The sequence below is a fragment of the Phaenicophaeus curvirostris genome, chromosome 14 (genome assembly GCF_032191515.1).
Source record: "Phaenicophaeus curvirostris isolate KB17595 chromosome 14, BPBGC_Pcur_1.0, whole genome shotgun sequence".
Taxonomy (NCBI): Eukaryota; Metazoa; Chordata; class Aves; order Cuculiformes; family Cuculidae; genus Phaenicophaeus; species Phaenicophaeus curvirostris.
Window position 1 is genome coordinate 13,621,912 of NC_091405.1, and position 21,259 is coordinate 13,643,170.

Genomic DNA, 21,259 nt, shown 5'->3' on the forward strand with positions numbered 1-21,259 from the left:
CAACTTTTTATTTACAAGGAAAAACAATAGTTCTGATACAGCAGACAAACTTGCAGTGCTTCCTCTCTATAGGAAGGAAATTCTTCTAAGACTCTGTTGGCGCTCTCCTTGTCCTCCCACCACCCTCTGTCCTTCCTTGGGCCACATGAGCAGACGGGCCAGGCGGGAGGAGCCCAGCACTCAGCATCCCCACCGGCTCCTGCTTACCCATCCCCTGGTGCCCAGGCTGGGCGAGGTGCCTCTCCAGGGGACATTTAGGCTGGACATTAGGAAAAAAAATTTCACAGAAAGGGTCACTGGGCTCTGGCGGAGGCTGCCCAGGGAGGGGGTTGAGTCACCTTCCCTGGAGGGGTTTAAGGGACGGGTGGACGAGGTGCTGAGGGACATGGTTTAGTCTTTGATGGGAATGGTTGGACTTGATGACCCGGTGGGTCTCTTCCAACCTGGTTATTCTGTGATTCTATGATTCCAGCACACCCACAGGCTGCAGGGGCCAACACCTGGGCACTGATTCATTTTATTACGCAGACTGAAATAAAAAGCTATTTTAAGGTTTTTATATGCCTTCAACCAATGCTCTCTTCAGTGTATTTACCAAGCATAAACTAAATAGGAGCTCCGTAATCTCTAAAACACAATACAGGGTTTTTTTTTTCCAGCAGGATGGAAGTGGGGAGGGAAGAAAGTAAAAACCAAAACAAACGGGTATATTTCTTGTGGGATCTGCACTACAGATGAAATGCAAAGCAAGTCTCACTCTCCCTAGAGGGTCTTTTTTCAAGAGGGAGAATAATAATAATGTAGTAATAATAAGCACTTATACAGCGCTTTACATTTTCAAAGCGCTGTGCAAACATCAACTAATAGGACACGGTAGAATAAGTAGTGTCTAAAATGAGTTTATGTACTGCATTATATTTTTCTACAAAGTGGCTGCGACTGTTTTTAAAATTAAATTCCCCCACACTGATACTTGTGCAAATGGATTTCCCTTAAAGAAGTGCAACAAAACCATTTTTGTATTAGTTATACTCCACAACCTGCGTATTTCCAAGTTCTGGATCAAAGCTAATTGTTTACACAGTTTGACAGACACAAAATGCATTTTGTATAAGAAGGATAGGTGTGCTAACTAGCTCCTTAAGATGATGTATCAAGACACTTAGAGACACAAGATAGTGTTTTCTAAGAGAAAATCGTATACAAGCTAAAAAAATATTTCATCAAAGGAAGCTTTTAAAGAGAAAGTCCCTATACTGTAGCTCTAAAACAGTCACCACTTCATAGATTTTCCTGTTAATTCAGTTCTATACAACTGATCTTCTACAATAGGGAAGATGAAACAAACACAAAGAAAATCCAAATATTACGACCTGAACATTGGTGCTTTGGTTCATGCTTACCTATCCAGCACCTCACAGCATTTAATAAATTCGCTCTCCTCTCCAAGGGACAAAGGTTATACCATTTTTGCATACAACCAAGATGTAAAAAATTGAGATAGAGAGTGAAAAATTAGACGACACACGCGCGTTCATCAAGGACCTATGGCAGAGGCTGAAGAGATGACAGGAGGGAAGAAATCTGACTCTGAGGCTCCAACAGCCTGAAGCATCGTACTATTTTGAAAACTTCCCATTCTTTATTATTAAGAGTTTGCTTTGTAGCAAGCCTAGGTTGCTTCTCCACGAGCCACAGCCCAGTGTACTACAGCCGTGTAAGCACAGAACAAAAAGGCTGCACAAGACTGAAGGGGCTGAGCTGGGTTTTTTTCCTGATATTCTCAAGCTAGGCATCAAATTCAAGTCAAAAAAACGCATGCTGAATATATCTACCTTTAGGCATGCGCTTAACTGTAAGTATATGAGCAATCCCAACGGTTTCAGTTTTGGGGATTTTAATAGTTGTATGGTTTTCATAACTACAGGAAAAACCTTTTCCAACAAACTGCCAGTGTGACTCCCTGTTGTACTACACCACAATTACTGGAACATATTTGGTATTTCTCAAGAGGTTCAGATAATGAAGAATCCTCCAAATTTTCTATTAGCCCAAACTTAGGAATTCTGCATCAGGGAGTTAACAGCAGAGCAGACAATGTATGTGAGGTATTGCAAAAGAGAGAGAGACAGAAATATTAAAAAAAAAAGCTTTAAATTTTATAAAGTAAGTTTTTTCAAAAAAACAGAGTGCAGCCCAGCCAATACTATTGCACAAGCATGCCGAGTTATTTAAAGATCTTACTCTTTTATTCCTTTATGCGAGACATTTCTTCATATTTTTACACCACAGTGTTCTCCCAAATCTGAACAGGATTAATAATAAATAGGAAAATACACAAGAAACCACCCTATTTTATTCTTTGATGTGCTATTGGTTTAACATTGAATCAGAAGCTTCTACTGAAAAACCCAAATCAGTAGTTACACTTAAGGAATTTTGTTTAAAAAGCAAGGAAATGTACAATGTTGTGGTTGCTTAGGGGTTTTTGCTTGTTGTTCTTTTTTCTTCTTGGCAAACACCCAATTTGTTTTACTTCCTATGACTAAAAATAAGCAAACAAGGGGACGGGGGGCAGAGAGAGTAAAAAAAAAAAAAAACATATATAGCTGTTTCCCAGCAGGGAGAGCCATCAAAATTTGCCACATCAGAAATAACCTAAATAAGAACACAGACAAGTGCAAGCCAGTGCTGGACACTGAAGCCATACCGGCCACTGTCCGGGTGAGTTCAGGGACATGGGTTGCCTGGGGCAGCAGAGATTTTGGCCTTAGAGAAGCCATCACCATGTTACAACTCCAGAAACATGAGCCAGCCTGCACGTGAGGTTATTGGACATAATGGAATTTGAGTCAAGCAGAGTCAAAATTCACCCATTAAAAAAAAAAAAAAAACCAAAAAAACCCACACTCTATAAAGTAGTAAAAAGAGCTGGGATTTACCACTGTATCTCCTGTTGTCCGAGCACTGGCACAACGCCTGCCCAAGGAGGGGCTGCTATTTAAGTACCAGGGTTAGCAGGAGCACCCACTTGGTGAAGGGCACCCCGTGGCGACAGCCTATGGTGCGAGCTAAAGGCAGAACAACAAATCTCCCTTTTCTTGAGAAACATAATCTTAGTGAAAATAACACCACTAAGTTAGAATAGAGAAGAAAATCGTTCTTCATCAACGCTGCCTCGTTGCAAGGCTGCTGCCAGCAACTTCCACCAGCACAGAAGCAGTGAGAGACCTCAGCCAAACTCTGATCTCTGGGCACCTTCCCTCTTCCCCACAACACAGGCGCTTTTGCTCTCTCTCTCTCTGGTTTGCGTTGCTTTTGAAGCACGGCTGCCAGCTCAGCCAGGAACCCCATCCAGGATGGGAATAGGAGCAGCACCACTGCAGCAGGACACCACAGAGAACCCCTCAGCTCACACCTCCACTGGGACACAGGATTCTCACAGGAACAGGAGAGAGCACCAAGCAATTGTGCAACTTGAGTCTGTTCTTCACCACTTCCAGTGGACTTCTTCAAGCTGTGCTCATGTGGTTTTTCACCATTTGCTTCATCAGGGATTTAAGCATTTTGCTTCAGCCACAGCCACTTCTCGGACACACCTGCAGGGGTTTGTGACCTGCCCATCAGCCCGTTGTGGACACAGCCGCACATCCCCATCCCAGGTGAAGAGCCACGGTCCAGCCTCCTCAGCACAGGCTCTTTGCCAAATCAATGGCAAACACTGCCCCAAGGAGGACTGATTGCCCTGCCCTGCTCCAACAGACACCAAATCCATCCCTGGCCAGGGGAGAGCTACTGGGTTATTTGGCTGGTGGGTAAAATCAGTCCCTGAGAGTCATTTGCTAGGGAAGCAGCCGGACAAGAAGCAAGAAACAGAGATCAAACCCATCAGATCAGCCCTCACCTTGTGCAGCACTGAGCACAGCCACAGGACCTCACCAGGCAGTCAGAAGCTGAAAACCAGTTTCATATGCTGAGTGTAAGGTAACAGCAGTCCTGAATCGACTCACGCTCCTTAGGATGTACGGTCAGACAAGACACTATTTCCCAAAATAAAATCTGTAGAACCAATATTGCATCTCCTAAAGATTAAATTAAAGGGAGTTCTCCACCAGCTCTCTGAGTGCTAGCACAAAGAAACAATTCTTCTCCGTTTTTTCTCAAGGTTGCCAGACAGAAAGCTTTGAGCAGACCCCACTCTGGAGGCAGCCGGGGCCTCCCAAGCCACTAGAGACAACAGTTTTTCTACCTTCCTTTTTGTTTGCTCAGGTTTGGGGCTGCACTGGCTTTGCTCGCACCAATCAGACAGCAGCAGGTTTTAAGCCACCGCTCTGATGTCTTCAGCTGTGCCGCTGACAGCTATGACACACAGAACATTTCTTGGATGGCCATGTGTGGGGATACAAAAACCTCATTTACAACTTGGCATCTCAAGGAGGACAGGGTGGTTCAGCAGCAGGTGACAAATTAAAAGCTGTTTTCTATGCATTTTCTTTGGAGCCACATTTTGAACGCAGACCCACTGGCAAAGAGGAAAAATCATAACAGAGTTACCTCTTTTTATAAAAATATGCATCTGGTCTTGGATTAATTCCTGGTGCACGTTAGAGCACCCCACAAACCCCTCTTTCAGGAGATCTGCCTGCTACTAACAGCCCCACCACTGAAGCAGCATCTTCCTGTTATTTGTAGAGGGTTTGTCCTGCAGCCTCTGGAGCAGCAGCTCCCACTGCAGCCCTGGCTGCCCAGTCACAGAGCCCAGCAGCTCCTGCTCCACAGCACCCTGGGAGCCAGTCACACCACAGCTCTGCCAGGCATCTCTCAGGGGTGGCTTTTTCAGACTCTCACCTTTAAGTCGAGGTTTATTCCTGAATTCACTCATATTGAGAGGAATACAAAGAGAAGCTCTCTGTTAAGTGTTTATTTAAGACCAAAAGTAGTAATCAAAATAAACCAAATGGGAGATTTAAAACAAATCTCATTTATCTGTTATCAAGCAGGAAAGAAATTAGGAAAGAAAACACCCTTGGAATGAAGGGAATTAAATCAGTGGACTCGTAGACTAGCATTAGGCAAGACCCAGTGCAAGTTCTTAAGACAAGCACTCACAGTTTCATTTTAAAATAGCTCATAACTTATTGTACCATACTCCTAAAGGATGCCTAGAATTAGACTGAAAGTACTTCTTGATCTTAATAAAAATAATAATAATAATAATGCCAAGGTAACAACTTTCTCACCCAGAGTTGCCTACAACGTTCCCCACAAAGTATCCCCGCCAGAAACACTCCGGTTTTGCCATGTAAGTCCAGCACAAACATAAATAAGATGCAATTCACACACAGCCTTCCTTCTTTACTTCTCCACCCCAGTATTTCCAATACTCTGCCACAACCCACATGCCCTCTGGGGGAACAGTCTGGTCAGTAAAAGCAAAGAAATCATCAAGGGCAAGGCATGCCATTTTCCTAGAAATAAAGGAGGCCACGATCAGTCAGGCAAATTACCTGAAATGCATCCACAGAATTCAACGATAAATAATACAAAAGCTTGGCATTACTACGTAATCCAGTATATCTTTACTCATGTGAGTAATCTAATGAAGCAAGAGAAACTTGAGCAAGAGCTCGAATAAATAAATTAAAGCAAAGCTGCATTTACCTAACAAGCAAAATAGCCAGAAGGCTGCTGCTTTTTTCAGAGATCTGCATCAGAAAAAACTTCCTCGCATTCTGCAACCACGTTCGCTGGTCTAACAAAAGATAATACCTATTCCTCTAGACCTTCTCTTCCACGCACATGTGATCACACAATATATTTGTGTGCATTCACATAAGAATTGTTGAAAGCCTGTTTTTTCCCACTCACCACCCTGACCTCCTCTTCCCTCCAAAACCCCAAACAATTAGGAGACCTCGCAGGCCAAGTTCAGATGCTGTAATGATCACAAAACAGCTGAAACTTCTAGAGTCGTCCTCAAATTTCTCTATATCGAACAGAAGACAACTATAAACCACAACAAATACACTCCTCCAGACAGGAAAACACCGTCACTGTCTATTAAGAGCAGAAAAGCTACTTTGTTTAGGTGGTTTACATTTCTAGTGTTTTCTTTTCTGCTTATGCTTAATCATGCCCTTTTCCATAGATCAATTCTCAGACCTGTTCCTTCTATCAGTCTTTAAACTTATTATGTTATTGCTCTTTCCGTTGCAACGCAAGAAATAAGATCCCATCCCCACTAAGGTCAGTAATAAACACTACTATCGAAACAAGAGTCTTCACCCCATAGCTGATGTAAGCCTAGGGCTACTCATAGTCCTGTAACGTCAACAGGACTCTTCATTAGCACCATTAGTTTTCCAGCAGATTCAGGGAGTTGGGACTCACACTGTTGACTTACATTTAAACATCCAATCCAGCTCCAATTAGCATGAAGGAGAAAAATTGCACTCACCTTAAAAACCACAAAAGCAGGTCTGAGATATTCACCCAGTGAAGAAGTTCATCTCCACGCTGCATCAAGCAACATCTTTTCAAACAACATTAATAAAGACAGACTGGCTATGTTATCCTCACCACCACTTAGCTCATCCTTATGTGAAGCAAGTTCCAGCAGCCACCAGGTGAAGCCTTGGCTAAGCTGCTCCAATGGCAACCCTGAAAACCCTCCTCTGCCAGGTGAGAATCATCAAGAAATTAGCTAATTGAAGTACCAGTCCTGTTGGGGGCTGCCTGGAGCCTTACCTCCACCTGTAAGTTACCTGCAGGCAAATGCTACCTACAACCAGTAACAGCTTTTGTGAACCCAACTGATCGAGAGTAGTTAAACTTCCACAGTCAGCAGACAACCAAGGGAGGCATTTTAATGGTAGATGTGGAAACAAAGGAATTTTGATGAGCCTTGGGACTGGAGGGGGTAAAAATACTGGTTTAGGATTTTCCCAGGATACGCATATTAAGGACTTGTCTTTTTGCCCTCTGTGTAATTTTTTTAATATTTGGAAAGCAGAATTAGGCCACATTTGACCAAACCTCCAGAGCCCAGCAGAAGCCAGCAGAGACTGGAGTACAGCGACTTGTTAACTTCTGTACTTTTACTCCTAACAGGATTTCACTAGCGAGCAACGCATTTTCTGTAGCGCTATCAGAGGTTTAAGAAAAAAACCATTTCTTTACAAGCAGGGACCTTTCCTTATGCTTCACTTTAAAACCCAAACGCATTGTTTACTTTCTCTAATACAAACTGGAAATAACTTCTGCATAAAGAAACTCCAACTGTTACACTTCTGAAGCAGCCTTCATAGGAGCAGACTCAAGGAGACCACGACTGTGGGTGATGCTACAAAGAAAGCCGAGATCAACCCAACTAGACATTGCCCAGAAGAACAGGCAGGTAAGGTGGGTTTAAATGAGACCACTACTGAGATTATTTCACCCTCGGTGTACACAAACAAGCCCTTCAGGTCTCCTGAGTGGCCTTTATTCAGCAAAGGAAGCACTCCTCTGCCACAAAGGCTGCCTTACATCTGTACTCCCCACTCCGCTGAGGTAGCAATAAGTCCTCTACTGTTTGTTCAGCTCTTGAAAGTCCTGTAAAGCATTCACCATTCACCTGTCACACTGCACAAACTGAGCTCTTTGAAATGAAAATCTAAAAGTAAATGTGTTAGTCAATGGCTGCTGCTGCAACAAGCTTGCCCAATACCAGCTCGAGCCTTCAGGCAGGTAATTCACTTCAACACGAGAGTGGCAAACAACAGTATGTTTTATTTAATTAGGATGAACAGAAGAGATAAACCTCACAGCAGGGCGGGTAATGACAACATTTCAAAAATAATTCATGCCCAGGTAACAAAAGGGCAAATTTCAATTACATAAAAAGCTAAAAAGTTGACTTAATACATCCGAGGGGGGAAAGGAAAAAAAGATTAATAATTGTACTGCATATGATTAACAAGTGGCATTTACAAGCTCTGCAAATGGGTTTTTCTGTTGCCTAATCTGTGGCTAGAAAGGGAAAGGTTTTCTTTCTAAGCGAATGCAAACAATATAATGAAGCTACTTATCGCAAGATTCAGATGGGTATTGCAGTGCTATCCGAAATAAGTCATATAGTGGAAAGTTAATGCCATACACCGATTCACTGTACCACAACGAGATTTGTGAGCCTGTTCCGAATGGCATCACCCAGTTTCCAACGCCATCGGGTCCCTTTGTTTGCATTTTAGAAAACAAACCACTACAAGAGGTCAAAGTTCGAGCCTTCTGTAGGTGGAAATGTCACAAAAGACCATTTAGTCCCTGCACATCCTTCTCCCTAGAATAAAGCAGATCCCATAAACCACCATAATTCACTGCTCTACACATATCTACACCTAGGTATTGTCAAGAAGGTGTAGTACTGAAAAACTTATTTGTCTAAGAGAACAAGGAACCAGCTTCTCAACATTTACCAATGGTCATCAGGAAAAATGCACAAGAATCTACAGCTGAGCTCTAAAAGTACGTTGAATAAACACACACGCTACAGAGCACTCTGAGCTGGTCCTCGCTTGGCTGCTGCTCCCACCCGTGCCCTCGGAGTCCACGTCAACCAAAGCGCACACTGGAACCAGATCCTCCCCTCCACCACCATTTGTCAGTTAAGATTTAGCAGGAGTCTCTAATAGGTTTTATATTATTAGTATTTCATTACTCCAGCGCATTTACTAGGATACAAGGGAACATAATAGCCATCCTTTTTCAGAGGCAGTTAAGGAGAATACTGATGGAGCGATGAAGGGTTGATGAAGGCATTTTTGTAAGAGTTCACTTATTGTGGGTAATTAATAATCTTTTGTTTAAGCGAATATTATAAAACATTAAGAAATTCATCATGTTTAGAGATTGCAGGCTAACACAAGACCAGCAGGCTATTTCTTCCTTTTTAAAAAAAATATAGTTTGAATTTTTCAAGTGTTGTAATGAACTAAAGCTGACATACAAATTGGAATTGGGAGGAGAGCTATAAATTAACCAGTTCAGTAAAAATAGCCGAGTAAACACTTAAGAGCGATTTATCAAAAAAGAAATAAATATTAATTCTACAGTATGAGAAAGTATTGTCATTCACAGAGCCAGCAGGAGAGGGTGGTTTTTTAAAACATTTACTGTAATAACTGACCGTCAGGTGCCTCCCCAAGTATTTGGCTTAGTTAATTTAACCAGGCTGAAACCACTTACCAAGGTTTAACCGAAAAGTTAATTTGGCAACAAACAATAGATAAAACCAAGCCAAAGCCCCATCTATGATAAGACAATTACAATTTACAGAAGCTTAATGCATCTACAAAACATCATTTTTATATGCAATTCAGAGGATGGCATGAACATCTGCTTTCACTTCAAGACATTAATTTTCAATTATTGAAGAAAAACAAAATAAATCCTGACAAATTACTGGTAACTGTGGAATCTTTTGTTACTCTATTAGTTTATAATAGTAATTTAGAAATCATACAATTAACGTCCTAACAAGAGCTCTCTGATTATTTTTTTGCACGTGTCATCTGAAGCAATTTGGCAGTGAATTATATTCTTTAACTTGCACTGATTGTAAACAAATATTCTTGAAGAAAAAAAATAGGAGGCATCCTCCAAGAGTCACTAATGTTGCATGGCAGTTGTTTTTTATCAATGGCTTTAAACACAGCATCAGTAAAACCAGGAGATTTCTGTTTTCTCCTCACTCATATTTAAGCCTTCTGTGTCACCTTTCCCACTCTTTTCAATTTTTGGCTACGTTTATTCGTTATATTCGCTGAGACCAGTGGGAACAGGCCACAATTAAAAGGTGTTTGCACACAGGCAGGAGTTTCAATCAGTAAAACCAGTTAAATACCACCCAGATCCCACCCAGGAAAGCATACTGGAGGGAGAGAAAGCAAGAAAATGGGACTTGTGGAGTTCAGGGGAGAATGCTGCTAGGCTTGTAGCAAAATACACAGGCAAAAATTAAAAACTGCAGGCTAATCCCTGAAGGCAGCGCTCTGTATACCGCACGGATTCAAACGCTCTCAGGGCGCCAGCCCCACAATGAAACACCAACATCTCCAATTATTCCTAATCCCCCAAAAGCTACTCCTGATAAAGAACAATCAAGAGCGTAATCTTATTTGATATGAGTTTTATCAATTTTAGCTGCTGCTTTCACTGTATCAATAAAATTTCACCGAAACTTGAATGAACTGTAAAATTAAAGGATAATCGCACAAGTCTCTTGTATTTGGCAATTATGATTATACTTGTCAAAATTTAATTTGTAGAATGTACTGTTCCAGTACCTTCAGGTTCTTCTCTATCAACTGGGAAAAAAAGGAAAATTATATCTTTAAGACAAGTATGAAAGACACTGTTACTTCCACAGTCAACTCTGTAACTGAGCTCCGACATTGTATAATTGACTTTGCAAGCAGAACAACAGCAATATAACAAAGAAAATGTCAGTGTTTTCACAGCGCTAATCTATAGCACTAGGAGGGCCTCCTGCTGTCAGCCAGAGCTGACAATACAATAGCTTTCAAAGGGATATTACCATCACGCTTTTATTCTTGACATCAATCAAGACAAAGAGAATCCTTTTCACAAGACATTCAAAATCAAACCTTTGTACGAGTAGATAGGTAAAACAGCATTCCTTTAAAGAAGATCATTCATAGCAATCAACTAATTGGAACTCAGCAAATGGTTGAAATATTTTTATTTACTTTGCAGATAACAACGTAGCAAGCAACCCCCCCTTTTCTCTTCTTGACTGACACAAATGAGGCAGGTAGGGTGTGAATCAAAAGTTTCTATCAGCATTTTTTGCCAACTGAAAGCAAAAAAATATGACAGCAATTCTGCAACTTCAAGTAGGATAACAAATGTAGACTTAATTAGTGCATTCTTTTGCAAACCAGTTTGATTACTGACTAGCATGTTTATGCACAAAATACCCTTGCAAGCTGACAGTAATTTGCGGAATTGTCAAATTCAGCAACCAAAGTGCATCTGATGCTTAAAACCTTGTGCCAACGTGAGCCCAGTCCCCACAAACTGCAGTCACCTAATTCTGCAATTACAAAGTGCTGGAAACCTGGAGTTGCTGTTAACAGCATCTCAGGGCTTGGAAGGCCCCAAGTTGTATCATGAGAAGCTACAGTTTAATCAACAAGAATGATGAACGCCTGCCCTCCTCAGCCCCATCCGTGGAGCGGGTGCCAGCTGCTTCCTGGAGCTGGCAGCACGCAACGAACTTTTAAGGACATGGGTGTTGACATCACTCCCCATCACTTGTAACGCGGGACAGACAGCAAGTTTTAATGTTCATAACTGTGTTCTGGCTCTGGAGTTCAAGACCACGTGGTTTTAATGACACTGAGTAAGGTATAACTCTTCCTTACGGAAGACAAGGGATAAACCCTCAGCAGATGAGGTTACTGGCAGCAGGGCAAAGGAAGGGTCTGTGCTGAGGAAAATTACTTTAATGGGCTTTGTCTGTGATGTGAGATAACGCTTTGGAACAGGCCAGTTTCTTGCTCCATCACTGCTACCACCGCACTGTCACTGAAGCACTTATTTTGTAAGCCAACAAAGACCCAACCCCTCCTACTTTTACTCCATCCTCATTGATCTGAAACAACCTTCCTTTAAGCCAAGTAGAACTTTGTCCCCAGCCGCCAGCTACGAGGTTAATATCTTCAGGTCTGCACAAACTAATGGTCAAAACAAATCAGCATATTGTATTGCAAATCATAAATCCCACGTCAGAGGGAAGTCCACAGCTACCGCTGGAGTTGCAGCTGCAGGCATCACTGCAAGTTTCTGCTAGGCTGAACCTGAGACCTGATAATAAAGCACAGGGGCCACATGACCTGCAGTTTTGCTGGCATCCAGGTTCGGTTTGCAATCGCTTCATTTTAAATAGCATCTAAGCGCTGTCAGCATTTGATGCTCCTGTCAAAGTCGGTCACTTCTTTAATATCAGACGGCATCGCACCCGTTAACGTGCAGGCAACTTGCCTTTTGCATGCAGAATAATCCCTTTCATCCCAGGCACACACTGATTCTATTTCAGTGCATAATCTTTCTGAATGAAAAAGGATGCACAAATCTCAGTAGTGGTTAATAAATAGCAAGGCTGCTACATAAAGTGAAATAAACATATGGAAAAGAGAAAAACGGCGAATTATTTTAAGTCCTAAACGCTACACATATATCCACATAATTTATGCTTGTTTTTTTCTCAGTTGAAGTGGGAAACCTGTGACCTTAGAGTGCCTTTATTTATTACATCTCAATTATTTCCATGGAAACGTGTACTGTGGCAATCTACCGGGTTGCCAGCTCCCTAGACCACAAAACGTATATGACGGACTTCTTAAAAGCAGATTATATGGAGAAAGGAAGAAATTCTTTACCCTACATACACGTACGAGCTGCCTCCTACTATCCAGAATTTCACCCAGATTCAGCCTGTTCCTAAGACTCCCTGTCACTCAGCTCATGTTAAGACCTGTAAATTACAGCCAGTTTATGCTGAAGCTGAAAACACATTTTTCTTGAGCCTAGAGACTACAGAAATACTCAGAACCTTTAAAAACTGAGCTTCACCCAGCTCACTGTTGCAAAGACCTTCTAGATATTTCTACATTACAGGGATAATGTTTCTTAGCTATGACTTGCCAGCAAGTTACCTGGTCTGATTCATAAAAACACTCTTCTAACTAGTGATCAGTTCTGTATTAGAATTGCGGTCAAAATTTCATTACAAAGTGAGAGATATTGTTGCCTAAAAAGTAACAAGGTAGAAAACAAATGACTAATAAATGGTAAACACTTAATGTTATTATGGCACGAGAGGACAATGTTTATTGACTGAGCTTCTAGAGCAAATACGGTTTCCACTGATGTAGAACTATTTCCTGAACCTTAAATGTGATACTTCAGCACAGAAAAACATTTTAAACTCCAGAGGCCTGGGCCACTAAACACGATCCACTCATCCGAGGCACCGCTGTTCTCAAACTGTGATCCTTTTAGTTTCAAACAATGTCTTTCAGACCATCCCCTAGAAAAAAAACTCTAGCTCTGCCCTTTCTCCTGCCCACGGGCTGTAAGATTCATCTCCCAGTTACTGAGGGGGCTCCTTTGGCAGAGATTATCTGGGATTGCGGAGGGTCACAGGGTCACAAACCTGCCCCACAACACAACTATTAGTCGGGGGGGAAAATGATGGAGGGTTTTTATGTAAAGATGAAGGGCTGACTTTATGAAAACTTCATAAATACTTCAAGCACGTATGACTTCTATGGCGATGGTCTGTTAAACAGTGGCTATTTCACAAATCATATAAAATGGCCCTGGATGGGGGTTTCGATTCCTTCTTTCGCTGGTCAATTAACTGTGCGCTCATTTTGTCCAGCCACGAGTTATTTAATTAAAAACGCTTCAGCCTTTTTGTTTCATGGGGGGCATCCAAAGTCCCGACTCTTTTGTGCTCCTCCAACAAAGCCCCCAGCCCCCTGAGTTTGCGACTTGTGCTTTGTGGAAGGACAATAAAACCTTCCCCAGCATCAGCTCCTCGTGGTTGGGAGCACCAGGCTTCCCCAAAAAAAAACGCCTTTCCCTCTCTCCCCAGTTCACTTAGAAATGGAAAAGCTGGCAAGGCAAAAACCCGGCTACCGTTTCTTCACGCCGGAGCAAGTTTTCAACCCCCTTATCTTATCAAACCGGCTTTTAATTCTGCGCATCTTTCACCACCCTCTACGCGCATTGGCCAGCGGGAGGAAACAGACGGCGCTGAGATTTCCCAACCCTAAAGAAAAACATCCATTTCCAAGCTAAAAAACACCGATGCGCCAAACTTTCCTCCCTCCTTCGAACGATGCTACCGGCTTCTTTCATCAATTAGCATCCCACGGGTGGCTCCGTGGTACCCACGCGCGCATCCCCCCCGGAACGGGGGAGCCCCCCACGCGGGGTCCCCCCGCGTGGGGGGCTCCCCCGTTACGGGGGGGATGCTCCACGCTCCCCTTAAACCCGATTCGGGGGGGGATTCGCAATCCCCGCCAAGCCGGGACCCGGCCCTGATTGGCCGCGTCGCGGCGGCGGAGGCGGCGGCTGCCCGGGGCCGGCGAGGGATGGAGGATGCTCTCACCTTTCACCGAGCGGGGCTTGGCTTGCTTCCTCCTGGACATGTCCGGGCGCCGGGGCTCCTTCTCCTCTTCCTCGTCTTCCTCCCGTCCCTGCCTTCCCTTCCTCTCCTTTGCTTTCTTTCTTTTTTTCTCTCTCTCTCTCCCCCCCTCACACCCCAACCTCCAAACTTTGCGAGGCGAAGCGGCGGCAGCAGCAGCGGGGATCGATTACTTGATTTTTTTTATTTTTTTTTTCCTCACTTCTGGTGCCTGTTGCAATGCGGCAAGTTCAACTCCTCTTTCCACCCCCTCGGGCACCTTCCCCCGGGGAAAAAAAAATTAAAAAAAAAATTTAAAAAAAATATAAAATCACAGGAGCAACGGTTACAATTTTTTTTTCCTTTGTGGTTTTTTTTGTTGTTGTTTTCCTTCCCCCCCCCGCCCCCCCTGGATGTGCAAATCCCACGCAAAGCGAGCCCCCACCCGCTTTTTTTGTTCTCTTCAAAGTTTGCGGGCGCCCTGCGGCTCTCAGTCCGGCTCGCACTTTCGGAATAATAATTAAAATAATAAAAAAAAAAAAAAAGAAAGAAAGAAAGGAAAGGGGGAGGGGGGGGAAGAGCAGAGCCCTGCGCGGGGTCCCTGGCTTTGGGGGGGGGGGGGGGGGGAAGGTCGCGGGGTGGGGAAGTTGGGGGGGGGGGTTAGAATTCAATGTCCAGCCCCACGCTCCGGGGGTGCGGGGTCGCTCCGGTGTCCCCCTCGCCCCTCGCCCCCCCCGGCGGTCGCGGCGCCCCCGGCCCCGCTCTAGGCTGCCGGCGGGGCTCCCCGCGGCCGGGCGCGCTCGGCCGAGCAAGGTACGCGCTGCTCCGCATGGACGCCGGGGCCGCTAGCTGCCTCCATGGGTTATTCGCTGGAAGGTGGCACCGCTCCTGCCTTCATCGCTGCCGCCGCCGCTGCTGCTGCTGCCCTGGGTTTTTATTTTCTTTAGCTCTCGCCAGCCTCCCTCTCTTTTCTTTGTCCTGGCTCCTTTTCCTCCTCCCGATCTTGCTGCTGGGGCTGCAGTGCAGACACACATAATAAAGCCAGGCTTGGCTGGAAATGTAGCTGAGTCCCAGCAGGAGGATGTGAGGAGTGGAGTCCCGGCGGGGGAGCGCTCTGATCCCGTAGGGAGCCCCGCGCAGCCTGCGCCGATCAGACGGAGAGAGAGCCAACAGCACCGAGCCATGGACGGCCCGGGAAATACAGCGGCCGCCCGCAAAACGCGGACCGAGCCGCGGACCGGACTCGCGGAGCGGCGCGGAGCCGCGCGGAGCCGCCCCCCCCCCCCCCCCCCCACCCCGCGATCAACCCCCTCCACCCCCGCCCCTCGATCCGCATCGGGGGGCGCCGGAGCCTCCCCCGAACGGGGCTGGGGGGGGGATGGAAAACTCGCTCGCTGCTGCTGGGGAGCTGCGAGGGGAAGGTTTGTTTACTTTGCTTTTCCCAACGTGTTAAATTTAGCTGGAGTTGGAGTCACCCGCGCCTTCCCTGCTGGGAAGGTTTCTTCTAGAAAAATCCTAAGTGTTTAAACTTGTTATCCCACGGAGCACTCGGTGCCAAGTGATGAATGAGGCGGCTCAAGATAAACCGCTGATGAGTTTCTTCTCCCTCTCAGACGGGGCTTATTTGCTCGCAGAGTCTTTATGGCTCTCTAGGAACGAGAGGCTTCCAACGTTTCACACACTGGACCCCGACCTGCGAGGAGCCCCTCTCCGAGCATCCTCTCCGAGCATCCTCTGCACGTGGTGGGCCCACGCCACCAGAGCCCAGGCCATTGTACGTCCAAATAACGAAAGGAGAAGGTGTTTCTAATGGAAGGAATCTGGGACTTTGTTTGCAGGTGCTGTGGGAACAGCCCTGGGAAGCATCCCGAGCAGGGCAGTGCTCAGCGTGGGCTCACACCAAGGGATGTGGGGGGCTGCACGAAGGCACCGCTTTCCTGCTAGTGATCTCCACCTGGAAAACATCTTCCTCTTTCATTTCCTCTTGTTTCCCCCCCACACCAAAAGAAACACAAACCACGCAGCAGTGAGTTTGTCGTTTGATCAAGTGAACTGGGTGTAGAACTGTGAAGATTTCTCTCAATGCAGCGTTGCGTTTGAGCGGATGCTTAGTGGTGATTTTCTGATTTCTTAAGGTTTGACAGAAACTATAGGGCTTATCAATGTCATAATAAAGGTTTACAGTTCCCTCCTACTGCATGACTCTGGATCACCACCACAAACTGGACCTATCGTAAAAAATGTTTCCTATAACACTGCTATAACCAAGATATACTTTCTCTACATGACTGCGTTAAGTGTCCAACTGGGGGTTCAGAAATACTAACCCAGGACAAAGATGGATTGCCAAAGAGCCTGCGGCCCTGATTCTGATCCCAATAAAAATCAAGGATAGCTCTAGGCAACGGAGATCTGCTGTTACAAAAGCCAATGTGATACCAGTTTCTATAAAGACACAAGCAAGGCTGACAAGGAAAGAAAATTGTTGTGATATTGATATTCCAAAAAAAAACGCAAGCAGGATCATTGGTAAATTTGGTCAGTGTGACTGTAGATTCATATCCGTTCAGCATCAGAGTCAGATCAGGAACTGAATTACTTCTGTTTCCTCATCTTATTGGAGAGGCTTAATCCCCAGGCTATCAAATTGTTTCTGTTCTCTCACTGGCCCAATGAATATTTAATTATTCTTACAAAGCAGAACAGCTTCAGCAGGACAGATTCTCATCCCAGAATGTGCTGGTGGTTGGGCACTCTCAGAGGAGTTCAGAGACCCAAATTCAAATCCCCGTGCAATCGGGCAAATAGGGGATTTCAACCTTAGTTTTACACATTCCACTTGGCAAATAATTCCCAAGCCCCATTGCCATCCTGAACCCCTTTGCCACCCAGAACCCCTTGGCCATCCAGCCCTCTGCCTCCATGTTTTCTGTACTTTTTTAAAAATAATTTTAAATGCCACAATTAAAATTGCTTCTACAACTTCCCCTCGTTTTTGCAATTTAGAAAGGAATCTATACATTTTCTTTTTTGAGAGGGTTTACTTGCAAGCTCCTACCTGGTTCAGAGCAGCTGCTGGCAAGGTGTGGAGCCCCAGTCTGAGCATCCTGAACCCCTCCCATGACGGCTTAAATTCACTCTCTTGACTGTTGTCAGAGCAGCAGCACCCTTGAAAACACTGCTTCCCATGCTGGCATCTGTTGAAAAATACCCAGTTTATAGCTGGAGATAAAGAAAGCAGGAAGGCACATTTGACAAAAAAAAAAAAAAATTAAACACATACATAAATCTGTCTTTAAATGTAGCGCACTCATAGATAATTATTAATTCATCCCTCTCTTATTATCTCCAAACCCAGCAATACACAGATTTCCTCCAGGCCCTGCTCTGTAAGTACATCTCTGTTCCACAGAGTTTTTCAACATGTGCCTAAATGCTTTGCTGCTCTATTGCCACAACACATCGTTTGTGTATCTCCTCCAGATATGTGTACAGGGAGTTTATGTGGTTCCCCTGGCCTCTGGTCCCGCAGCCGCTCTTGAGCAAAGAAAGCCAGTAACCCTGCCCCAGTTCCCCAGAGAAATGCAGAGTTCACCCATCCAGGCTGTCTTCCCATTGCCAGAACTTAAACTCACATTGTCATTTAAATAGATACATTCCAAGAGCGCTAATAACAAGGGAAGACTTCACAGGCTTTATTAAAATATTTAAGGCAAATGACACCAGCCTGTGTGCTAATTTAATAAAAATACATTTAATAATTTAATTTAATTATGGTAATTTAAGAAAGCAATAAAAATACATTTTGAATCTATTATCAATCTTGTTTCCTCACAGACGCCTTTCCTTTTTATTCTCTGGAATTTTATTAAAAGAGCGAAGCTGAGAGTGCCAAAGTACAGAGCTGTTCTCTCTGAGAGGGAACCAAGAGCCTTCGGATGACATTCATGTCTCATCAGGTCGCTGGGGCAATTTGGATGCCAGATTCTCTGCTTGGAACCCCTTTTGAGGATGTCACTGTCCTATATTATCCATCACGCAGCTCCTGTACTGTCATACTCCTATACACAATGCAGCTGCTGGTGAGAGGAACCAGCTTCACACCACCCACTACTTTCCCCATCGTATTTCTCCTCGGAGCTCCATGAGGCTGATAGGGAGGCACCAAGCCCTGATCTGGGGGGACATGGTGGCCCCCGCCTCTCCATCCACTGCCACACTCCTCAATGACACCGGTGCTTGTACAAATACGCTCCCTTTTCATGTAGGGAAAAAACAATACACACACACTCATTTTTCATGCCAACTAACTTGAGATGATGATTTCATTTTGCTCTGATCTCTTCTGCCACGTGCATGCACAGTGAATGTAGTTTTTAAAGTTTGATGACGTTTTCTGTAGTACCCATAGCAATACTAACAATGAGCTCTTTTCTCTTTGGAAAGCAGATACACCACCCTGCCATCTCAGGATATTATTGCATCCACATTGGACAGACAGCATCCAGAATATTAGCACTTTGGCTTGAGTTTTCCCCAAACGATTATGTTTAAGCTGGCACAGACAATGTTATCTCAGGTAGTTCCACCCTGACAGCATTATAGGAAACTGATGGTTCGGCCTTACTATAGGGACTGCAGGCAGCACTGCCAGCTTCTCTGTAATGTATGGATTTATCAGCATCAATACTGAGAGCAAAACCTATATATTTACATAAAAATACATAATTGTTTAGAAAGTTTTTCAGAATCAGTTTGAAATGACATAAAAATAGCACGGTTCTGTAAAGGCAAAAATAAAAACTTGATGAGAGCTGGGATCTTCAGCAAGGGCTGAGGGAGTTAGGTGCCTAACAGACCAAGCCTGCTTTGAGAAATCCAGCCTCGGTAAGGATTTAAACTTTATCTAGAGTCAAAAAGAGGAATACCTTCAGCACAGAAAAGGACTGACCTGGTGGACATCAAATAACCAGGAAGCACAGGGAAGATCACCTTGCTTGTGGAAGAGCCGGTAACAGGATGGACCTTAAAGAATATATCACATATATAGTTTTAATTAAGGAATGTGGCACGATATCAAAGAGAAATGTGACAAAACGCTAATGTCCCAGGGAAAGCCATACAGAAGGTTTGATCAGAGGATTTATGTGCAGCTAAAAAGACCGTGCAAACCAGGAATCGACCTGTCCCAAGACCTTGTGCCCACACCACCTCCACCCTTGTCAGCCCTCGATATAGAATCGTAGAATCATATGGCAGGAACTGGGCTGGCTGAGGTTTGTCAGAAGTGACCAAACACCTGAGCTCTCTGGATTTGCAAAGGAATACAGGCACATACGGGAAGCTATTAAAGGACTGGATTATTTCTTAAAAAGAGATAATGTTTTCAAAGCAAATGACACAATGCATTTATTCAGCAGAGTCAAATGTCACAGTGGATACAGCTGCAAGACAGTGTTGCTCTTTATTTACAGTAAAATATGTCGAATAGGGAACACAAAGGCATCATCGGGATAAACATGGGACTGGAGCACACAAAGGCAGGCGGCATCCACAGCGCATCAGACAACCTGAATAAAAGCTCCGACTACAATACCAGCCCAGTTTCTATGGTGTTCCCGAGTTAATGCCTCCGAACACTTTGTATAAATAAGTAACTGGCATCCCACATTCCAGTCATAAGAGAGAACTGGCAGCCTGAAATTCAAGCTACAGAGCAGCAGAAACAAGAATCGCTGCGGAGGGAGGGTGTACGCAGAAAGGGAAGGCTTCATGTGAAGATCTGTTGGTGTGTCCACGGGCAGGATCCAGACAGAGCGCCTGAGTTTACGCATTGGGAAATTACAGTGAAAAGAGCACTGAACAAAACAAAGGGAAAGTTTCACTGTGAAAAACATTTTGCTATGTGCAGGACTACAAGCCTGTTCCATGTGCATGCGTGCCATGTGCACCAGCATTAGCATTCATACATCTCTAACAAGCGTGGTGATTTTAAATTCCTTTTCACTTGTGTATGGCACTTACTTCTGTCAATCATTTTTCCTTGTGCTAAGGAAGACATACAATAGTCTGGAATCAAGGCAGAGTAAGTGGTGCAGTTAGTGACACTTTTTGAAAAATACTATCATATACTGGAGCTGAATTTAGCTCAAATATCACAAAATACCCATCTGTAGAGGAATCACACACACATACCCCTGCACAGTTTCAGGAAAACAATCATTACAGATAACAGTGCTAAAAATACAGACCATGCAATATCCTACAAATACAAGCAGGTATTTTCCCCTTTCCATAGTTCACTGAGCAAAGTATTCATTTTGGCCTCTGTTCCAATTAGATGCCACAGAGAAAGGTGTGGGAGGCAGGCAGAGGATCTGCACTTCATGACAAAACCACCTTTAGCATGAAGAATTTTCCAAGCTCTGCATCTGCCATGTGAATATTCCATAAATATAAGTTATAGCGTTATGATATTGTTTAATAACCTACAGTGGTAAGTACAGGAAAGTATCGTGTTTCCATACTTCTAACACAGCTCAGAGAAAGTACCTCTGTGATGGACTAATTCCGGGTTCCTTTTGTCCCTGTGAGACATGTGCCTGTACTGCTCCTCAAAGGACATAAGGAATGAAAAATACATTCTCGATTTGAGTTAGTTAAAAGAGGGTGAAGCTGTGGCACAGGCAAGGTGCTCAGTGGCTCTGGGGTGAGCTGGCAGGTGCAGGTACCTCGGGGTCTCTCTCCAGCCCCAGCCCCTGGCTCCTCAGCATCAGCTGCGCTCCGACAAGGCATCTCTGCAAAGAGGGTGATGGGTCACTGCATCCCTTTCCCCGTGACAACGGTTCACTGTGCCCACCAAGACCCCTTCTGACTAGGGTTGTGATCAAAGAGCTCATTCACTTTCTGGGCTTTGTTACTTGGGTGGAAGCTCCCCTTGTACTCAGCAGGCACCTTCGCTGCTGTCTGACCAGCAGCCGCGGCCAAAAAACACGGTAAAGGATTTATCTACATCTCGGCCAGCGTTGCCGGCTAGGAAAATGTGGAGATACAGAGACAGAA

At 44.4% G+C, this 21,259-nt stretch overlaps 1 protein-coding gene across 3 annotated transcripts in view; it reads right to left on the reverse strand.

The window, feature by feature from the left end:
• ZNF423 (zinc finger protein 423) overlaps positions 1 to 14,542 on the reverse strand; it is a 225,529-nt gene extending 210,987 nt beyond the window's left edge. The window contains exon 1 of one of the 3 annotated variants that reach the window (XR_011338470.1): positions 14,183 to 14,542. Coding sequence is in view for 2 of the 3 variants with exons in the window: in XM_069868639.1 (XP_069724740.1) it covers positions 14,183 to 14,222 (40 nt within the window). In the remaining variant the exon portion in view is untranslated. The remainder of the gene's footprint in view (positions 1 to 14,182) is intronic. The other 2 variants (XM_069868639.1, XM_069868640.1) reach the window with 2 other exon arrangements.
• Between the last annotated feature and the right edge of the window lie 6,717 nt (positions 14,543 to 21,259).